The following is a 22875-nucleotide window of genomic DNA, read 5'->3' as shown; positions in this document are numbered from 1 at the left end:
TAGTAGAATACATAATAGAATAGAATAAAATAGAATAGAATAGAACAGTAGAATATAGAATAGAATAGAATAATGGAATGGAATGGAATGGAACAGAACAGAACAGAATAGAATTCTTGCATGGTTTCGTCTGTGAATCTCCTTCACAGTTATAATTTTTGCAGTTTCACAAATGTTGTCTAAGAAGGGGGGATAAAGCCCCTTTCTCCCTTCCTTGGCTTAATCATGTTGTCATTTTGCTTTGTGACTTACGGCAGCTGTGCGATCCACCTCATTTCGACTGCTCAGAATGAAGCAAGCTTCTCCATTGTCCATCCTGCAAACATAAGATATTCCATTAACCTCCTGGGAAGTTAAATTAGACATACACCTGGAGAGGGGAAACCCCATTTAAAAGTGAGACATTTGTTAAGTGAGTTTTGCCCCATTTTACGATTTTTCTCGCCATGTTTGTGAAGCGAACTGCTTCGGTTGTTAAATTGATACCATGGTTGTTGAGTGAATCTGGCTTCCTTATCAACTTTGCTGATCAGGAAGTCACAAAAAGGGGATCATGTGAGCCTGGCACATAAATATGAAGCATCCAAATGTAAATCACATCGTGGACCGTGTGTCGGTTGTAAGTGTGAAAAACCAGGCTATTATAACATCTGTGCTGGTTGTTTCCGGCTCTAGGGGGCGCTGCTCATCTCCATTACAAAGCCGAAGGCCAGTGCTATCCAAAGATGTTTCCGTGGTCATGTGGCCGGCATGATTGAATGCCAGCATGACGGAGGAACGCTGTTCCCTTCCCACCAAAAGGGTCCCTATTTTTCCACTTGCATTTTTACGTGCTTTCGAACTGCAAACTGGTTGGCCGAAGCTGCTGGAACAAGGAACGGGAGCTCACTCCGCTAGGCAGCGCTGGGGATTCGAACCACTGAATTGCCAACCTTTCTGATCGACAAGCCCAGCGTCTTAGCCCCTGAGCCCCTGTGTCCCTTGTTTTACTGTCTGTTTACGTTCCTGTTTTACCTCTCCCCAAAATCACATCCAGTGAAAGAAGGCAACGAAAATCTGCTTTCCCTTTCCAACTCACTTTGCTCTCATGAGATCCTGATCCTTCAGGGCAGATCCCTGGAGGTAGATCACCCGCTGGGACCACAATGGGATCTGAAGCACTCGGCGCACCTGAAGGTCCATTTCTGTAGGGCAAAGGATGACCACGTAGTAATCCTGAAAAGTACGTAGATGAAGACTCAGTCACCCAGGGTGAAAGTAGCTAAAAAAGGTTAAATCGTGGACCAACCGGATGGAAATTTATTAAACTGAGATGTTTCGCTACTCAACCAAGTTGTCAAAATGAACATTTTTGGTTAGGCACAGAGTCAGAGAGTCGTTGGAATGTACCAACTCTCACACACCAACTGCAGGGGTTCCTCTCCAAAATGTATTGAAATATGTCAATGAAAACTCAAAACATCCAGGCCAAAAGTATCTAGAAAGATTAAATCATGGACCAAGTGGATGAAAGTTTATTAAACTGAGATGATTTGCTACTCATCCAAGTAACTTTTGCAGTCAAAATGAAAAGGTTTGGTTAGGCGTAGAGTCAGAGTGTTCTCATTTTGACGGAAGAAGTGACTTGGATGGGAAACAAAATGTCTCAGTTCAATAAATGTTGATCTGGTTGCCATGATTTAATCTTTTTAAGATAATCCTGAAAGGGAAAAGCAGAATCTTTGAACTATCTTAGCTTCCCACCCAGGAAGAAATTCGGTTTTCTAAGCCTGCCTCCCAATAGAGGTCCAACCCAACCTTCACCTGCAGCCTCGGATGAGCGTAGAACTCGTTGAGGAAATCCATCAGCAGGTCTATCTTGAGGGAGCTGACACAAAGCACCACATGTTTCTCCGTCTGTGCCCGATGGCGGCTGTAATTTCCTCCTGACTTCTGCCGCTCCATCCACAGGTAAACCAGCTCTTCAAACTGTAGGCAAAAAACAAGCCAGCAGATCTTCTCCAACGGTCTGGAATCTGGTGGTTAAAGGTTCTCTTTGATGGAGAAAGATCTCCCACCACCAGCTCAGGAGGTGATGGAGATCTGACCAAAGATCATACTATTAGGGATGGAAGGAAGGAGGGATATATGAAATCCTTCATTGGAGAATGTGATTGATGACACACAGCCTATGAACATGCTTTGTTGGAGAATCTGATTCTTGACACACCCAGGGGGGAGGGGGGAAACAGGGTCACAGGTGATCATAAATCACGTGTGTCAGAGTTGACTTCATATGGGTCAATGCCGACATGTTGCTCCTAATAAATATTTTGGATTCTTTTGAAACATGCATACATACATACATTCGGCTTGCTGTCAGGGTTCCGGCAATTGCCCTAATTAAATCATGAGCCTCGAGCCAAGCTTCAAAGGAATCCAAAAGATTTATTAGGAGCAACATGGCGGCATTATCCCACTTGAGGCCAACTCTGACATGTGTGATTTACGGTCACTTGTGATCCTGTTTACATACATACATACATACATACATACATACATACATACATACATACTGTATGTATGTATGTATGTATATACATATGGAATTTGAAATGTTCAGGCTGCAGTGTCATACCCCATAACCTCTCTTTTGATGGACTCCCAACTCTCTGTGCTTTGATCTAGCAAGTTGAACTCCTGTACTGCCCTCAGTCCAAAGCCCCTCTTACTTATGGCTCATCCCATCCATGTTGTAAACCCCAGAGAGTCATACCTTACCTGCAGAGGCAAGACCACAAGGGCCACGCATATCATGATCACCACCAGCAGCTGAGAAGGCCAGATCTTGGGAGTCACGTCTCCATAGCCGACGGTGGAGAAGGTGACGATGCAAAAATAAAAGGACTTGAAGAGCGAGAGGTTCTCACCGGCTCTTTCTAAATGCTGGATGCCACAAGTTCTAGATCACAGGGGAGGAAAGATGAGATCCTAGTAGTAAAACCAGGTTTTTATCGTAAAACTCAGTTAGGTTTCATTCTTCTTCCTTTTACAGCATTGAATATCAACACCTTTCATTGGGCTGGATGGCAATCATCCAAGGTTCTTGAGTCATTTTTGAAACTGGGAAAAAGGAGCTAATCAATATTGTTTCAGTTGGGATGTGGTCAAAGAACTAATATTTTGGTAACTTTCTACTCCTTTGTTTATAGAAGGGAGTATTTGTAGTTCAGGATTGAACTGTGAGGTCCTTAGTAATCTCTGAGTTTGGTGATTTTCTTGCAGATATTTCATTAGTCAACAATCAATATGGAACTATTGACACTTGTTTCAAATCATTGGCTTGATCTGGTTCCATCTGATTTGGAAAATTCAAACTATGTGATGAATGGGCTGGGTCTGATTTTCCTAATTGATTGGAACAGACATTAGATTAGGTCAATTTGATTTTGCTGAAAATCAAATGCCACAGATTGGATCACGTCTCCTTCAAGTCAGATCTCCTGTAATGCTAGACACGAAGAGGACACAGCCAAAGAACTTACCCAGTAAAAACAAGACAAAGCAGGGTACAAATTAAAATGAGCACTTGGTTGAACATGGCAGACTGAGTCCGTTGTATTGCTCGATGTAAGTCATTCTGGAAGGAAGGAAGGAAGGAAGGAAGGAAGGAAGGAAGGAAGGAAGGAAGGAAGGAAGGAAGGAAGGAAGGAAGGAAGGAAGGAAGGAAGGAAGGAAGGAAGGAGAAGAGGAAAGGGAAGGGAAGGGAAGAGGGAAGGGAGAAGAGAATGAAAGAGGGAAGGGAAGGGAAGGGAAGGGAAAGGAAAAAATTCAGTTTGTATCTCATTCCAGCTTGTGGTTCAGCATGTCATAGAAACAACTTCCTGGCTTTCACATGATATGTGACCCAAACCATTATGTTCTCACCCGAACCATATTATGGTTTATTTACTTAGATGCACCGTTCTTTCTAAACCCAACCATTGCATTTTGTAAATCCAGGTGTAGCATTTAGCAAGCCATATGAGTCCAATGTATGTGCATCATCGCAACAAAGCGGGATATGCAGAAAAGGACATGCCCCAAACTTCTCGTGCAGAAAAGGCCCTCCTTTCCACCCTCTACTTACTATCATGTTCTCCAAAGCATACTTCGCCAACCAGCAATTCAAGAACACGGGAATGAATAAATTCCGTAGAGGTGGCCAAAATATCTTTTAAAAAAGCCAAAGGGACCAGGTTATGGTTGCTAGAAAATATCTTCTCTCTTGAGCTAAGCTTCTCTCCTGTTAACTACATGGAGACATCTGTAGAGTTCCCAAGGCAGCAATACAGCACAGAAACGGTTTGCCATGCTGGTAACTAGATTCTTACAAAGCCCACATATATTCTGAGTTGACTATGGCCCATTAGCTCCTGTACTCTTTCAAAACCTGTATTTTCAGTAAAGGGAAGTGACTGTCTTAAAGAATGGGCTCCACCCACCATCAGAAGGTAAAAGAAATTCTCGTTTTCAGTCATCAAACGTACCGTGATAATAAATGGCACGGTGTTGATCATTTCAAGGATGAATGAAACACGAAAGATTTGCTCCCAAATGTTACCCTAAAGGAAAAAAAGAGTTGGATACAGGCTAAGCTATGGAAGATTAAGTCTTCGTTACCTCCATGATCAGAACGAATTGCATCATTAAAGATTGAGGCAGCCTATAAGTCAACTAGGTAAGCAAACAAATGACTCTCTTTCAGACGTTCTAGGTGAACATTTTCATCCCTGCTACCTCCAGGAGCATCAACCGCCAGTCCCTATTATCCATCCCTAACACTGACATTGGTTGTGACAGGTGAAACTCCAACCCATCTATTCTGTTCTTGTTAGACATCTAGCAATACAAGAAGGATGAGAGTTAGATAGATCTGGAGAACATCAAATTGGAGATGAAATTCCAACCCATCCTTTCTGGTTTTATGAGATGTCTAGCAACAGTAAAAAGATGAGACTTATACTGAAACAGATCTGGAGAACATCAAGTTGGGGATGAAACTCCAAACCATCTATTCTGCATTAGACATCTAATACAGCTTTACAAGAAGGATGAGATACTCAAACGGATCGGGAGAACATCAAGTTCTAGAAAAGCCAACACGAGCTCTATAAGGACTGGATGAGTGGAGGACTTCCAGGCGTCAGAAGCAAACAAACCAAAAATGAAGCACTGACTTATTTTCTGGGACTAGTGAACTGTATACTAGAATTGGGGAACACAAGTTGGGTTGATCTTGGCCTTCCCACTGAACCCGCAGACATCTTCAAATCAACAATTCACCATCAAGGTTGTCAGATCCATAACCATGTACAGAAAACACTTCCCCCCGTCCCGTCCTGTCTGATTGCAGGCCAAAACATGTCCTCCCATCTTCCTTCTTACCTTGTAGCTGAGGTAGATCAGAAGCATTGTCTCGAGAAAGCTAATGATGGCCACACTGACCTAGAAGGAGAAGAAGATAGAAAGATAGGGAATAAGTGACCAGGATGGGAGAGGAACAGGATCAGAGGTGGCATTCAGCCAGTTCTGATAGGTTCTGGAGAACCAGTACCAGAAATTTTCAGTAGTTCGCAGAACTGGTAAATACCACCTCTGGCCCCGCCCCCATCCAGTGGTGGTATTCTACCAGTTCGGCCCAATAGTAGTAAAAAAACAGCTACTGGTTCAGTTGAAGCAGTATTTCTTCCTCCCCGTCGATCAGCTGTTCTGACAATCAGCTGTGCCAGGATCCCCCTGGCTGTCTTACTGCTTCACCCAGGAGGCTTCCCTGAGGCCCAGGGGGTGGGTGGGTGTGTGTGCAAAAAAAGAGGAAGTCACGGCCACCCAGACCCATGGCCATGCCCTCCTAGCCTCACCCACCTAGCCACGCCTGCAGAACCGGTAGTAAAAATGCTTGCATCCCACCCCTGCCCCCATCTATTTGCTGCCTCCTGAGTCCCAGCTCATCAAAGTCCCAGCTGATCGGCTGGGTCTCCTTTGGTTGCCCTGCACAGGAGAAGGGAGCTGGAAAGCAGGTTAGTGGGGTGGGGAGGGAAAGGGGGATTTTACAGTATGTCCTTCCCTTGCCACGCCCACCAAGCCATGCCCACAGAACTGGTAGTAAAACAATTTGAATACCACCACTGAATAGGATGCTATAAATTTTGTAAGTTCAGCTCCACCAACACACAATCACACTTACTTGTATTGCCCACAACGGCTTGTTTCGATCTACCCACAAAATGGGATCCCTGTAGAGAATATTTACAGAAAAAAAGCTCAACCACAACCAGAAGAAGACTTAATTGGGAAACAAGAAACAGACCAGATCAAGAAATAGCACGTCATTCAAATTTTGCAAATCTCCAATGTCCTTGATTCAGGCTATAAAATATGCATCAAAACATGCTGCAAAATAGATATAGTTGGACTAGTCAATAGGGTGCCTACAACTGCCGGTGTATCCATGAATATTTTCTTGCATTTATGAGGTCCCCTTGCCTATGTAATCCCCTTCTCCTTCTTCTAAAAGAGACCATTCCTGTTGCAAACTAAAGCACCATCTAGAATCTATTTCCAAGGGGCATTTAAAAGTCTTCATAGGTATAAATAAAATGGGTGGGGACCACAAGCCAGGTTTTCCTTAGAGAGAAGCCCACCTACCCAGAAAAAAAAAATCAAAGGTAAGATGAAGATGGGATAGAGCAGGGGGCTTCAAACTTGACAACTTTAAGACTTATTTATTTATTTATTTTATTTATTTTATTTATTTATTTGATTTGCCAATTGTTTACAAGATAATAAGTATAAGTGTATACATAGTTGTGAATACATGAAATGGGTACATATAAGAAAAATAAAAGAAGAATAAGAGAAACAATAGGACAGGGACGGTAGGCACGTTGGTGCGCTTATGCACGCCCCCACTTGTGGACTTCAACTCCCAGAATTCCTCTTCCAGTCATGTTAGCTCAGGAATTATGGGAGTTGAAATCCACAAGTCTTAAACTTGCCAAGCTGGAAGACCCTTGGGATAGAGTGTCTTGGACCTTGGAAGAGATATTAAGGAGACATCGTCATCATCATCATCATCATCATATAAGGGCAACGGAGGTGGACCAACAAATGTGGGTTTGTGCATTGTTTTGATGTTCTTTTGGTTTTTAATCGATGTTTATCTTAGCAGCCTGCCTTCTAGAAGATTGGTGGTTTTCATGCTTGATTTCACCCAGAAATTAAACTGGCTCCTTGTTAAACCGAAGCTCAACAACAACCTTCAGAAAAGCTGCCAACCCCTTTACCAGTTGATTTCTGATGATGAATGATTCAAGCCGGAGTAGATGTGTTTCTCACATTCCCAGCTGAATGAAAAGAAAAGAAGAGGCGCTTAGAAGCAAAATTCAGTCGAAGCAAATGGTCGATAGACTAAAAGATGAATAATTAGTTTATCCAATTAACAATAATCCATTTTCAAACTTTGGGGGTGATGTTTTATACAATGTTTAATCACACAGGGAGGGTTAGCTGGAGATATGCCTTATATAAATAAGGTGATTTAATTCTGATCAGCTCCAAAAACAATATCTTGATTTTATTCCAGTCCCCTAATAGGGCCGGCTGAAGTTTTGAATGGGTGGGTGTGGGTTTCCATTTGAGAGCAAGTCCATTCATCAAATGCAATCCCTTAATTCAGGTTAGAATTGGGACAACTGGATGGAGCTGAGCGTTTACTGGCCGGACGCCCTTCCCAATGCCCATAAGGAGTTTGCAGCAGATTTTTTTCCCCCTATGCGATTCATTGAATCAAACTAACCTTCTGAATCAGACTGAGGACTGATTGATATGCCTTGGTCATCTGCCTCAGATGTTTTCCAATTTATATATATATATATATATATATTTTAAAAAAGGATTCAACCAAATTATCTCCATTTTTTTCAAATCTTTCTGAATCCAACCGACAATCCAAATCCAATGGGTGATGCAAACCAAATGGGAGCCAATATGCCCTTCCCTCCCAATCTGTAGAAATCTAAGTGATATCGCGATTGCTACTGTTGTAAATGAGAATTTCTCACCATCCTATCTGTTTTGGGTCATCCAGCAGAACGCGGACAATATAAAGAAGGCAAGTGAGAAGCTTGAGTGAGAAGTTGAACAGACGTATCCTCAGGCCTGACATAAAGAGAATAGATCCATGTCGTTAGGCAAATCACCACAGCAATAATAACTAAAACCAGCACCAATAAAATAAGTGCAGCTCGGTGGAAAAATCCCTGCACTTAGGGGACCTGATCTAGATCCTGCCAGCCCACCACACCAGCATAGCAACTTTAGGGTTGTAACCACTATTTTCATTAACCATGAAGTCCAATTTCCACTTATCATACCCAGTTTAGGCAAAAGTGACTCGGAGCTTCACCTGGCTCTAAAAAAACCTCCTTCATTCAAAGCATGCAACAGCTGAATCTCAGTGGAAGAGATGGGGAACAAGAAAATGAAGAAAATTCCAAATTGAAGGAGATTTTTTTTAAAAAAAACAGGGTTGCTGCAACACACAAAACTACTTCCTTGCCAGAAGAATGCAAGTCTGTTTTACGAGGAAAAGCTGAGCTCAAAGTAGAGACGAGTCTTTCAGTCTTGAGAAAGCAAGGGAAGGAATTTGGCAGGCAGTGATAATAGGGGAAATCAACCCCTAGACATATTTTGTGCCAGTATGTTGTGGCTAGGCAGGACTCGTTTTTTAATTCAGTGGAAAACTGGAAGGCACCGAAAAGAACCAAACTTTGCAGGTGCAGGATTGCATTTTCCGAGAACAGCATCCATCCCCGGAAAACTGAGTGCTAGCAGAAAGAAAAATAGCTTAAAATCCGAAACAAGGCAACCAATAATTCAAATTCATAAGCAGGGAACTGTGAAAGTAAATGAGTCATTTTGTATTAAAGGATTGATTGCTTCTTTTTAAAAAATATCAATTAAGGCCCTTGGCAGAATCTGGCAGTACTTGCCTCCAACAAGGCGAGAAATCAAACGCTTTTCACATTTCAAAGACAGACGGATCTTCCTTAGCATCCCGCCCACCCTTTTTTTTTTTCTAATTCTCCAGCAATTTTCTCTAATTTAAAGAAAAATAAAACTAAAAAATCCACATGCTGGCAATCGAAAGCTGCTTTTTCATCCCCGCAAAACAGACAGCGAGTCTTTAAAAAAATATATATATTTTTTTTAAAAAGCCCATGGTTCGATCAGCTCCAAATGTCCTGATGGAAGTGTGATTGTCAGTTCGCTCTCTCATCTATCTTTGGTAGCATCTCTTGTTCGAAAGACGCACACGTGTGCTCGTTTTGAAAGCTGTCATTCTTCCAAGACTCTTCATGGCAGATGCCACAAAAGAAAGCTGGAAAGGACACGGCGGCTTATAACACGAGATGAGAAGCCTTGGGGCTGGTCAGGGCTTGGAAAATAATTCAGATAAGGCAGTGATCCCCAACCTTTTTGACGCCGCGGCCCGGTACCGGCATCAGCTGGGCGCCACCATCTTTTTGATGAAAAAGTGCTTCCGGTGACCTCACCGAAGCACGTTTTCATCAAAAGATGCGCCGCGCTCGGTGAGCTTTTCCGGTAGAAATGGCTTTCTACCTGGAAAAGCTCACCGAAGCGCTAGCGCCGCCATCTTTTTGATGAAAACGTGCTTCCGGTGAGCTTTCTACCTGGAAAAGCTCACCGGAAGCACTTTTTCATGAAAAAAGATGGCGCCAGCAAGCCGCGCCCGGTAGGAGTTGTTCCGCGACGTACCGGTCCGCGGGACCGGTGGTTGGGGACCCCTGAGATAAGGTGTTGATGCCTTTTGGAAGTTGCCGGTCTCCAAATCAAATCAATAAATTTGGCAAGACACCCTAACTTGGTGAGGAGGTGGACCCCAGGAGGTAGGGGCTACATCCCGGAAGAGTAAGAGACAACTCAGCCTGGATGTAGCCTGTGTGAAAAAAATAGCTCCTCTCCTGCTTGGGCGGGAGGGTTGGACTAGATGACCTACAAGGTCCCTTCCACTCTGATTATCTGTTATCTGTTAGTTCCCAGAGTGTAGAAACAAACCGTTGTGGCCTGTTGGCTGCCAGCCGCTCCAGCAGCCGAATCAGAGAAGGAGGAGGCGTGGGAGTCAGGATCAGCATCAAGGCAACCTGAGAGCTCCGAAGGGGGAAGAGGGAACGGAGCTGGCAGAGAGAGGGGGGGAGGGAGAGGGAGAGGGAGAGGGAGAGGGGCAGAGCCTAGGCTGTCCGTCAGCCCTCAGATGGAGAGTCAACAGCCCCCAGGTCTGAAGGTGGCTGATGAAGAGGAGGAACAGCTGGGTCCAGTGCCTGATTCACAGAAGGCAGAGGAGAGGAGAGCAGTGGAAATCTATGGGCCGGTCCTTGGCCGAAAGAGCCACCACTGCTAGCAAAGCCCCACCCTAGCTCTGGGGATAAAAGGCAGGGGGCGGAGACAAATAGATGCGGCAGACAACTATTCATCTTCCGGCCAGATGGACTTGTCAGCCTGCAGGGAAAACTTTTGGCTGGGCTGCCGGCATTTCCTAATAAAGGAACCCTTTCGAGTTCACATCGGAGGGTTTGTTGTGTTTGGGGAACTGGGTTAGAACACATAGAGTGGAGTCTTCAGTCTGGCAAGATTTGGTCTATGGGTGTGAAACAATAAAATAGGGGCCCCCAACCCACAGTCGGTGGACTGGCACTGGGTTGCAGCATGCCAGAAACCGATCTGCACAAACAAGCGAAGAGCCCCACACGCAGGATGCAAGCAGCCCACGACACCACGCTCCTCCGGTCCACAGAACACATCCTCTCCCCACGGAACTGGTCCCTGGTGCCCAAAAGGTTTGGGGCCACTGCAATAAAGAACTCAGCTTGGAAGAATTATGTCATTCTTGGCTTTGGACCTGACACTAACTCAGACCCAAACAAATCACATTCAGGTTTGTGGGGAGCAAATTAAATCATCGATGATTGATGCACCGTGAATTGGTTTGACACTTACTTGATCGCTGGTTTTTGATGAAGAAGAGCTTTAGACGTTCTTTGAAGGTGTTCTCGTTCACGTAAAACTCCACTTCAACCCTGCCAGGACAAGAAGGGGAAAATCAGAACAAGTGAGATTTCCTTTCAGATCCCAATTGTGTCGTTGGACATTTTGTCTCAAGTGACGGAGGCGAGATTGAATCTGCTCCGGTACAAAGGATGAGATGCCTCGTTCTCACACTCTTGTTTAGCCATTCTCTCTCAAAACGTTTCTGAGTTCAAACACTGATGAGAAATTGGGGAGGGCAGCAGGCAAAACGGAGTCAGGTGGAAAGACGCTGTAAGTGGCTCTATTTACACAACTGGTAATTTAGTTAACCCACATTCTGGGCTTCTGAACTATAAATGAACCCAATCACAGCAACTGAGCCTCCCACCCACCCCCAAAAAATCTAACCAAGTTTAAATAAACCCAGCTGAGCACATGGTGTGAATAACACGTTGGATGAACATTGTCAAGGTATGTGTGGCCAAGGAACGCCAACATTTGTGACATTTAAAAAAAAGGGATAAAATGATGCAAAACCTTGGTTAAACAAAGCCTCAAATCTGACCATTGTGCAATTTTTGTGGAGGAAAAAATGCACCGTGGTACTTAGAACTTTAAGAAAGATGTTCCATAGAGCTAAGCACCATGACACCTTTTACATTTTAATTTCTGAGTAATCTGGAAGATCAATCATTGTTATCTTTGCTAACGGTGGTGTTCAAACAACCAAGAGAGAAAAATAGTTCTTTGAAAGAAAAAAGAAAGCCTGTTTTTTTAATCAGTGCAAAATGGAACACAAGCTCATTAGTTATGATCAAAATGTACACATATCGCAAGACAAGGAAAATAAATCAACTTTAAAAAAACAATGCAAATAACTGTTTTGGTTAAGAATTCTCAGGATATGACAAGCTGTTTTGTTTTGAATTGTGGTTCACTCATTTATCTGAACATTCCCAAGTGGCATTATGAATAGGAGGGGAAAAGTCATGCCCCATCCCTTATTTACAACTCTAATTCTATAACCACACTTGACCAAATATTCTATTCTATTCTATTCTATTCTATTCTATTCTATTCTATTCTATTCTATTCTATTCTATTCCATTCCATTCCATTCCATTCCATTCCATTCCACTCCACACCACTCCACTCCACTATCTTCTACTTTACTCTCCTGTCCTCTCCTCTTCCCCTCCCCTTCTCTCCTCTTCCACACCAGGATGAAAACCTGAATGCATACAGATAGCAGTAGTTTCAAAAGGGCTCGAGAGACAGTTTTGCAAATACAGCAAGATTATCTCACTCCTCTTGGATGAGACAAGGAAGAGAAATATGCTCTTCGTACTTTAAGGCCTTCCTGCTTTAAAAATTGATGAACACACTTGCACACTGACATCTACTTTTTGCAAGGGTGCGATGAACGCCAAAGCTTACATCCATTCCGCACACTCAGTCCTAGTTACTAGATCTCTCGGCTCACACAAAGCAACGCCCTCTCTCAATAAGCTGGGCTTGCACTAGAAAAATCACAACCCACCAACCGAGGTTAACCATAACTGAATTTAGTATGTTGTATGAACGTCCCTTAGGGATCTTTAAGTGATGTTTGATTCAACTTCTCTGTAGACCACCACAAAATATGTGTAAGAATGAGTCCATTAAGTCCACAGCAAAATATGCTTCTGCACGCCAAACACATTAGAGAAAAACTAGCAAGGGATATGTGTTAAGAAAACACATTTTACACACACGTTTTAAATAGGCAAAACAGAATGGAAGACGCTGAGTTTAGCGGTGAAAAACAGAGACAGGAACTTGATTAGAAATGCAACGTTTTTGCTTTTTTCCCATTTCATCCATTTTTAATCAAGAATACTGCCTTTTGGAGAAAATGGAACAAAGAGAATAGTTATATTTGGGCTCGAAGAAAGGAAGCTGCCATTTGCTGGTGATTTCCCCCAGAAAGCACAATTACAATCCTTGAGAATGCCTGATGAATTTAGCTGCAGGTTTTAAAAACTCTCTGAACATCGTCCTCATTGCTTGATCAAGTGTGGAAAGCAGTTCCTTTCTTAACCTTATTCTTCTTCCAGTGATTCTTTCAGTTCTGCAATCATTCTCAGCTAAGGAAAACATCCACCGCAATCAATATTTTAGGAGACAGTCCACATAAAAAAGGTCTCGGTTGGGGGGAATCAAATGACTGTAAATTTGTGTACTTAGTTCAATACCGAATGCTTGGACATTGTTTCCCCTAGCAAACACAACAAACAGGACACAAAGGATCAGCGATGAAAATATATGAAACTGACAGAGATTGAAAATAGGAATGCCATCATCCTGATGTCCTTTGATCATCAAAATTCTGGAGAGAGCGATTATAACTAACTGAACATTATCTGTTGAACTAAATACTTCACATACTTCATCCAGAGGTGAGCAGAATTCGCTACAAGCCCTAATATCTATCTTCTCAGAGAACTACGTTTCCCACCATGCTCGTTTCTCGCAAAGGGAAGCCAACTTTCAAGCCAACTTAAGTCTTCAGTAGTAAGGAGAGCTGCGAGTCATCCTTTCCCAGAGCACCAACGCCACATTGCCCAGTGCATGCAGTTGTTTGAAGCTAACTTACTGTGAAAGCGAGGAATCCATGCTGAAATCTTCATTATGTGGCCTAAGAACACAGGGCATAAGGAATATTAAGAGAAAAAAATATACACATACCAACAAAAAAAGAGAGAGGGATTTCTGGACATTTGCAGCATACAGACAGTCCTTGACTTACAACGGTTTGTTTAGTGACCGTTCAAAGTTACAAGGGCACTGAAAAAAGGGACGTCGGACTATTTTTCACACTTACGACCATTGCAGCATTTTTATGTGACCAAAATTCATAACTGACTCGTATTTATAACGGTTGCCGTGTCCCCTTGGGGTCACGGGATTCCCTTTTGCGACCTTCTGACAAGCAACGTCAATGGGGTAGCCAGATTCACTTAACAACCATGTTACTAAGTTAACAGCTGCAGTGATTCGCTTCACAACTGTGGCAGAGAAAGGTAGCAAAATGGCCGTAAAACTGACTTAACGGCAGAAACTTGGGGCTGAATTGTGGTCATAAGTCATGGACTGCCTGTAGCTAGTTAAGGATGAATGTACCAAAGTCTAAAATTCAAAAACACTGCGAGGTTCCCTACTTTACTTTGAAGAGACGTATTATTAAGAAAGCCATGTATTATTAAACGGGGTAAAGCCTTTGTGCTTCCCCTTCCATTAAGCTGGCTAATATTTTGAAAGGAAATATTTTGATTAGGAAATTATAGGCCAGACTGGGGCACCGAGAAAGTTTCCCAGAAGAAGACCAGGGTCTACAGCTTTGTACTAAGAAACACAGGTGGAACCATGAACACCCCAATGAAGTCTTCAGGAGTTGAGTTTGACACGAAATGCTCCTTTTGAGAGCCAACCACCAAAGGAATCTTGTGAACTGATCAAAAAGCTGCGCAAGCCACAAGGGAAAGGAACGATGCCAAATTAGAAAAAGTTTAATTCTTTCTTGTTTAATTCAATCTCCTGGTCAACCAGGAAGAAGAACTCTGGAGCAGTGCAAAGCCATTCTCTCTACTTATGCGTGCGTATCTAGATTGGTCATTAAGTGAACTCTATTAAAATTTGCAGTGTTGCTTTATACGCTTCGAACTACAAATCAGCTCCGTTTGGTGCAGTGAGGCTTCCTTGCAAATAAACATGTAAAACTGTGATAACTTACAGAGGAGCAAGTTTATTTAGCATGCGCTCGTTTGCAAGATCCCCACCCCAGAACCAAGAGCTTCCTCTTAGAAGCACGTCCATTTGTGTGTGTTTATTTAACAATTGTGTTATTTCTGGGACAGCCCTTCGCTTCCCCTGGATGAAATGCTGCGCTCAGACTTCACACTTGGACGTTTCTGGGGGTTTCCCAATGAATTTGCACACCAGAAATCCGGAAAAGCTTGGTTTGCTGCTAAGTGGCTCAGGGCAGAGGGAGTTCAAACCACAAAGATGATTATTAAATCATAATTCAGTTTCCAACCACCTAGAGGTCGTTCTTGGGAGGAAGGAGATAACGGGAAATTTTAAGCAGCCTTTGAAAAAAAACACAAGAGGGTTATGCAAGGCACTCTTTGCAAGCTGAGCTCAGCAGAAGCGGGAGCGCCTGGAAGGGTGAGGATGGGAACATTTCCAGCTTCAAATACAGGATGTCCCCCCCCCGCAATTCTTTTTTTCTGAACCGTCCTAGAGTCTTCAAGGGACTGAAGCAGCCACGGCTGCCCCTTTCTCAAGCGTCGTTCCCCACGTCTCATTGAACCACAACACAGACATGCCAGGGCAGCAGCTTTTGTTTTGCTGGGTCCCCACAATGTCGCTTTTGCCCACACAATCAGTTTGTACTGGGAATCTATTTGGGGAGATATGATAGTAATCTTCCAATATTTGGGGGTCTGTCACAGAGAAGAGGGGGTCAAGCTATTCTCCAAAGCACCCGAGGGCAGGACAAGAAGAAAATGGATGGAAACTAACCAGGGAGAGAAGCAACCCAGAACGAAGGAGGAATTTCCCGACAGTCAGAACAATTGATCAGTGGAACCACTTGCCTCCAGAAGTTGTGGATGCTCCCATCACTGGAGGCTTTCAAGAAGAGACTGGACAACCATTTGTCTGGAATAGTATAGGGTTTCCTGCCTGAGCAGGGGGTTGGACTAGAAGACCTCCAAGGTCCCCTCCAACTCTGTTATTCTGGAATTTGGCTGCCACAGACCAGCCTGGCTCTCCTGCTCCATGTTCCACTTGGATGCTTGCAAAGTTTTGTTCGATGCTGCAGGAGAGGACGCCTCTTTTAAAAGGCCTTTCGACCCAGAGCCTTGCAGAACGATTTATGTCTTGAACAGAGTGCCTTCTTTCCCAGTTGTAGTAGGTCGTGGGATGTCTCTCTGGAGGACTTTTGACTCTGCCCTGAGTGCCTTTAGTGGATGCCACACAATCCCACTGCTCTCAGGGGCTCAAAGGATTCATTTAAAAAATAGAAGTGTAGGGCAACCGCAAAATGGTCCCTTCTTTTAACTTCCCCTTTAATAACATTTGTGCTTCCATCCTAGTCTGAACTAGGTTTTGAACTAACTATGGTTTTCTTTTTTTGGTAGCACAAGGATGGATGGATGGAGAGGGAAGGAAGGAGGAAGGAAATATGTCACAGGGCTGCCCAAGAATTATCCTGAATTCCAGAACGAAAGGAGGTTTCATTCTTGCTCTATGCTTTTGTCCAAATGAAAGCAATACACCTTGGCTGTGAAATTGCACAGCTCAGCAGTTCACAGCTAATGTGTCTTTTGTAGGATGTTACATCTGAAAAATCAATGGGTTTCTCTGACAGGGACAGGAGAAATCTAAAAAGAATAGCAACATTATCCTCCCCAGTATAGAGGCCTTCCCGGTAAGCTAAAAAGAATCCCACAGAAACTCCCCAAATTCCCAGATTCAGAAAAGATTACTTTCTCTTCCCTTTCTGGCGGGAGAGAGTAACCTCTATACACCGGTTGGCAGCAGGTATGCGTTATATACCTTGCGGAGGTGTCCATTCAGTCCGGCCCCCTCTTCTCTCCTGCCCAAGTGACACCATTTCCAAAGCTTCCAAAAAGCACAACCAACTTGCACCGAGTTTCAAGGAGGGGCGAGGCCGGGGCCGAAACCAGTTTCTGAATCATTGCCACGTCTTCTAATTAGACAGAGTTTCTAGGTCCGTTCACATGGGAGGAACCATTCTCTCCATCCACCAAGGGTCAAGGCTGCCGATGATGGCTTGTCCCTCCAGGTTTCACCCAGAACTGCAAACAACTTGGACGTGTTCTCTGGTTTAGCATGTGGTGGTTTAAATTCAGAGGAGGAGAGTTGTTTGAAGTTTAAATCACAGAGGAGTGGTTTAAAGTCAGCTGATAAACCTTGAAACTAAGCCGTTCTTAATTTTCCAGACTTAATTATATTTGTCCAGTCTTGGTTCTATGGAAACTAACTGCAGTCCTGAAACACTGGCTGTGAGGAATGTCTATGGAGATTCCCGGTCATCCAGGTCCTGGTTGTCCCAAAAGTGCCTTTTTAAAGAGGCAACTGGACTTTTTGGTTTTTATTTGAAGACATTTCACTCCCCATCCGAGAAGCTTCTTCAGTTCTGACAGGATGGTGGGGAATGGAAGGATTTATATTCCTTGCAGACAGCTGGTCATTTGCATCCTTTTAGAGGACACAGATAAACCTCCAAGTGGCCTCAATGACCCTCTAAAAGGATGCAAATGACCAGCTGTCTGCAAGGAATGTAAATCCTTCCTTTCCTCATCATCTGGTCAGAGCTGAAGAAGCTTCTTGGATGGGAAGCGAAACGTCTTCAAAGAAAAGCCAGGAAGGAAAGGAGAGAGAGAGAGGAAGGAAGGAAGAGAAGAGAAGGTTTTCAAGAAGAGATTGGACAACCGTTTGTCTGAAATGGCATAGGGTTTCCTGCTGAGCAGGGGTTGGACTAGAAGACCTCCAAGGCCCCTCCCAGCTCTGTTATTTTCTTAAGATACTCGAACGGAATGAGCGAAGTATTTCTTGGAAGACGAACAGCTCAGTATTGATTCTGCTTGAGCCCTGCCACTTCCAATCCCCTTATTTTTTGCAGAAGCTTGTTCCAGCTTCAGCAGATGCATGATTCAGCAGCAAACAGAGACTTGTGGCACATCCAGATGTTGCTGGATTGTGTCCAACAACATCAGCACAGAGAACAGGTTTCATCCTCTATGCCACGGACAATAAAGTCCTCCAGATAAAGAAAAAGAAAATAAGTCAGGCCGACAATTGTCCCAACTAGACAGCCATCACCGGAACTACCTTAACCAACCTCAAAAAGCTAAGCAGGATCGAGTTTTCATGAGGTACCAGGAAATCTCAGGGTTGTAGGCTGGATTTGCAAGAAGGTGATAGCCAGCTGCTTCTTACTGCCACCAAGAAGAGTGGAATGAAATTCAACTTGGCAAAGGTTTTACTCTTTTGGTCCAATTCTCTGAGTTTGTGTAACGGACTGAACCATCAACTAACCATGCAGACTCGTGGATAGGATTCCCACAACACTTTAGGCTCAAAGGTGGTTAACGGATCTGAGACCCAGATAACAGGATGCTTGTTATGCAAGTGACTCTTTACTGGGCTATGAATCTCTTGCGAGATTCCTCTGCTTCCTGTTCTGTGGCCACACCAAAACATCCAAAGAGAAGACCTGGTAACAGGACATCATGGCACTGCATGGAGAAGTTGCTACTGGTGAATGGAGCTACAGGAAGGACCTGGATCTAAGATGGGAGTCAATGGAAGTCTGTCTCCTGCAACACCCCATTCAGACGTGCTTAGAACAAAGTCCAAGGAGCTATCATGGACTAGGGGGTGACATGATAGCAATGTTCCAATATTTGAGGGCCTGTCCCAAAGAAGAGGGGGTCAACCTTATTCTTCAAAGCACCAGAAGGCAAGGCAAGAACCAACGGATGGAAAGTAACGAAGGAGAGAGCCAACCGAGAATTAAGGAGAAATTTCCTGACGGGGAGAACTACCCATCGGTGGAACAGTTTGCCTTCAGAAGTTGTGGGTGCTCCAACACCAGAGGATTTTAAGAAATAATGGGACAACCATTTGTCTGGAATGGTAGAGGGTCTCCTGCTTGAGCAGAAGGTTGGACTAGAAGACCTCCAAGGTCCCTTCCAATTCTATTGTTCTGTTTTCAAACCAACTTTCTACCCAACTCAATTTTTGGCACATGCCTCCTAATGCAAAACACCAACCTGGCTGGAGAACGCAAGGAAAAGAAACAGAGAAAGTACCGTTCTTCATCGTATCCACTCTCTCTTCCACAAAGGAGGATCCACCTGAAGGGCTACGAAGTCTCTACCGACACCAAAGGCCAAGATTGCTAAAGGCCTAGGTGCTTCTGGCATCCTCCTTTATCTTGCTAGCAGCACCGCCGTACCTCCCCTCCCCCAAACATTCATGGGGGGAAAGGAGCCCCCTCTTGCTCCAGAGGGATTCATCTCCCCCTCCCTTCAAAAGAAGAAGGGGGGGAGCAAACACTGCGGGGGGGGGGGGATGTTAAGCAACATCCTCTTTTGACATCAACGCAACTGGGGGGGAGACGAGCACAGTGCACACCTCGGCGTGTGACAGAGCCCTACTGTGTGGGATGAAGGCGTGGGAAGGATTGGTGGGGGAGGGGAGGTGGGGGAGGGGAAGGCTGAGCAGGCTGGAGGGGGGCCAGGAGGCAGGAATGGAGAAGAGCAGAGGAGGAGAAAAAGGGAGGGCAGAAGAAGCACGGAGGAGGATTCCTTCGCTGCTCTGCGCCTCCAGAGCCATGCTGCATATTCTTTGAAAGGCCGACCAAAATAAAACACACACCCGGCACACACACGCCACTTCTTTCGAAGAAAACGCCGGGCCTGCCTCCCTCTTGCGTCCCTGTGCCTTGTGAGTGTGCTCCAGCTGCAGTGGATTGGTAGTGCTCCCTTCTCCGCCCTCCTCTCACACCGCCCGGCCAAAGGCTGGGAATCCTGGGTCCCAGCAGGGGTTTGTGTAAAGCGAGGACTTCTTCGGCCTGCTTCAACCTCCCCCCCCATTGGCAAAGATGCTGCATCAAAGCACCAGCTGAGAGATCAGGGGAAGAGAGAGAGAACAAACCACGGTTCCTTTTCTCCCTCTTTCACCATTCAGCTTTTTAATCAACTTGGGCGGGGAAAGGCTGAGGTCCCACTCGCACACGATGAGGATGATTCTGTTCACAAGGATTCCTCTGTTGGGTGCCTCTCCCCCACCTTTTAAAAAAAATTCCCAAAGGCAGGAAGCTCCTGGAAGGAAGGAAAGAAGGAAGGAAGGAAGGAAGGAAGGAAGGAAGGAAGGAAGGAAAGAAAGAAAGAAAGAAAGAAAGAAAGAAAGAAAGAAAGAAAGAAAGAAAGAAAGAAAGAAAGAAAGAAAGAAAGAAAGAAAGAAAGAAAGAAAGAAAGAAAGAAAGAGGGGAAAACCCAGTGAAAGCAATTCAGGGGCGGTTTATCCAACAAGGCACTTCCTGTTTTCCCAGTCTTTCATCTATGTTCAGCCTCCTTTTTTTGGAGGGGGGGGGAGCCTTCCTGATTGCTCCTTGTTTAATGCTGCCCAATTCGCTCGGGCGTGGGGGGGGGAGGGAGGGTGGCGGGGGGGAGCCTTGGCATGCCGAGAGGCATTCACGGGCTGCTTCGGTACCTGTGTCCCATCTCGCTCCCCACGGATCCCAGCCGCCGGACAGGCAACAGGGGGCTGATGCCTGGCACATCTTCGCTTGTTGCCAAGGGAGGGATGGTTTTCTGATGCGCATTGCTGTCGGAGGGAGATTTCTTCAGCTTCGATCTGGCCATCTTGTAGAGCGGTGGGGTTTTTCTGGGGAAGGAGGGTGGCTCCTCTCTTTACTTTTCTCCCCAGGCTGCCTTCCACTCATCGCAATGCTGGGCTGTGGAGTTCAGCAATGGAGGCATGGACCATCGTCTCTCTCTTCCCGGCTCTCCGACACACGCACACATACACCTCCAGACCTCTATACACACCCCAACACAGCTGCGCAGTGGAACAAGCCCCGTCTTGTAGAGGCTCCATGCTAGTGGGGAAGGCAGGGCTGCATCCCTCTCCGTGTAGCACAGCGACGGAGGGGCACAAAACGTTTCTGGAGGCTCAACGGATTCATGCACATGATCAGTGAGAGGAATGATGGGCGACGTTCCTGGGCTCCTCTCTCTTTCTCTCTCTCTCTCTCTCCCCCTTCCTTCTTTCTTTCCTGCAAAGTCTGATTGGAAGGAGCTTCACCCGGCACTGGCTTCCAATTGCTGGCAGATGGTCATTTAACCCACGCTTGCCAACGGCGCACCAAGCAAACCACTTGCCTCTCCCTCGCGATGAAATATTTAGCATAGACCTGCGGCTTATGAATTCTTTAAGATGGTTCTGAGAGGCCGAGTTAAAGGGGGCTTTCTAATAAGGCCTCTTCCCCTTCCGGCTGGCATTTCTTGCCCTCCCGCTGGGTTGGAAGCGTTTCTCTGTTAGTCGGCCTTTGTTGGAGAGAGAGCAACCATCCCAGTTGGAAGGAGGAGTCAAGCAGGGAAGTAGCTCGGACTCCTTACGTGGTCGCAAATGGGCTGGGTCTGACTCACCCCACCCGGCCCCAAGTGCCCCTGAGCCTTATCTAGTCTTTCCCAAGTGAGGCTGCCAATCTGGAGAGATTCCTGTGGAATAGAACATAGAATAATAGGATTGAAAGGGACCTTGGAGGTCTTCTAGTCCAACCCCGATCAATCAGAAGATCCTTTGCCATTTCCTTTTGTCTATGGGTGTGAAACAATAAAGAACTCATGTGTCACTCTTGATTTGGGACCTTGACAGCTACAGAATAAGAGAAAAGATTAAGGGCATGCCAAAGTGGTTCTAATTAAGCTCAGCCTGTTTTCTTTTAGATCTTTAGCGTAGTTGGGGAACTTGCTGCATGAATACAATGATGCACTACCGGATCGCAGCTGAAACATGAAGCCATGAATCAGAAAATGCCCAGAGCATCCTGACTCAGCGCTGGAGAAAAATGCAAAGGGATAAAGAAGAAACGATGTTCAGCACCCTGGACAGCGGCCTTTGTTCCTTTGACACATAATTGACAGGCGAGGAAGGTTCTTAGAATCGTAGGGCTGGGAGGGACTTTGGAGGTCTCCTAGTCCACCCCCTGCTCAAGGCAGGAGATACTTTATACCACCCCAGAGAAATGATTGTCCAGCCTTGACAACCTCCAGTGTTGGAGCATCCACGACTCTGGGACGGAAGCGGTTCCATTGATGGATCGTTTTCACCATCAGGACATTCTTCCCTATTCCTAGATTGGATCTCCTTCTGGTCAGCTTCCACCCATCGTTTCTGGTCCTGCCCTCAGGCCTTTGGAGAATAATTAAGGCCCCCTTTCCTGGGAAAGTCTTTCAAGGATTGGAAGATATATCTCTGTCATAAATATACTAGCTGGATCCCTGTGCTTCGCTACTAAACTATGTGGTCGGGCTTAGTTTTTGGGGAGGAAAATAAGGGGAGAAAAATTTAACCCTTGGGTGATTCCCATGGTCCTGTGACCAAAATCCAGACATTTGGCAACCGACTCACACTTATGACGGATGTCGTGTCCAGTGGGGTCATGTGATCTACTTTTGCGACCTTCTGACAAGCAAAGCCAATGGGGAAATGAGATTCACTTAACAACCGTGTTCCTCACTTAACAACTGCATTGGTTCACTTAAGGAATGCGGCAAGGTAGGTCATAAAATGGGGCAAAACTCACTTCACAAATTTCCTACTTAGCAATATAAATTTGGGGTTCCATTGTGTTGTAGGTCGAGGACCACCTGTAGACAAATGGAAGCCAACCCTTTGTCCAAGAGAGACATGAGACCTTCTGAAGCCCCCCTAGCATTCTGGCCACCCGAGCTTTCTTAGTCACCCCACAAAGAATCCTTTGATTCCCCCTTCTAGGTAGGTTCAACCAACCCAGGAGACCCACCCGATTCAGGGGGGGTGTCTGGAATCCGCTGGGGAATGGCATGCCGGATTAAAAATGGAGGAAGCTCAGCTGTCCTTTCTGAGTCAACAACTATTTAGATGCTGAAATGTGTTCAAAAACAGATGCCTCCCCGTCCCTCCAGGAACCCTCTGGAATTCCACAGCTGGGTTGCGCCCAACCGACTCAAGGAGGCTGAAAGAAGT

At 45.1% G+C, this 22875-nt stretch overlaps 1 protein-coding gene across 11 annotated transcripts in view; it reads right to left on the bottom strand.

Annotated features, from left to right (window-relative positions):
* KCNT1 (potassium sodium-activated channel subfamily T member 1) overlaps window positions 1-22875 on the bottom strand; it is a 61398-nt gene that overhangs the window by 19696 nt on the left and 18827 nt on the right. For 5 of the 11 annotated variants that reach the window (XR_015745440.1, XM_087944250.1, XM_087944244.1 and 2 more), the window contains exons 3-15: window positions 13703-13744; window positions 11038-11117; window positions 8082-8178; window positions 7305-7364; window positions 6206-6254; window positions 5407-5466; window positions 4509-4583; window positions 4109-4192; window positions 3525-3619; window positions 2761-2941; window positions 1804-1968; window positions 1079-1215; window positions 253-316 (exon numbers count right to left, since the gene is read on the bottom strand). Coding sequence is in view for 10 of the 11 variants with exons in the window: in XM_087944250.1 (XP_087800376.1) it covers window positions 253-316; window positions 1079-1215; window positions 1804-1968; window positions 2761-2941; window positions 3525-3619; window positions 4109-4192; window positions 4509-4583; window positions 5407-5466; window positions 6206-6254; window positions 7305-7364; window positions 8082-8178; window positions 11038-11117; window positions 13703-13744 (1189 nt within the window). In the remaining variant the exon portion in view is untranslated. Of the gene's footprint in view, window positions 1-252; window positions 317-1078; window positions 1216-1803; window positions 1969-2760; window positions 2942-3524; window positions 3620-4108; window positions 4193-4508; window positions 4584-5406; window positions 5467-6205; window positions 6255-7304; window positions 7365-8081; window positions 8179-11037; window positions 11118-13702; window positions 13745-20355; window positions 20686-22875 lie in introns of those variants that run through there. The other 6 variants (XM_087944247.1, XM_026686645.2, XM_087944248.1 and 3 more) reach the window with 5 other exon arrangements.

The sequence above is a fragment of the Notechis scutatus genome, chromosome 15 (assembly GCF_049901735.1).
Source record: "Notechis scutatus isolate UNSWTSFEM ecotype Mainland chromosome 15, rNotScu1.2, whole genome shotgun sequence".
Lineage (NCBI taxonomy): Eukaryota > Metazoa > Chordata > Lepidosauria > Squamata > Elapidae > Notechis > Notechis scutatus.
Note: the sequence above shows the minus strand (reverse complement) of the source record. Positions and strands in the feature narration are given on the sequence as shown.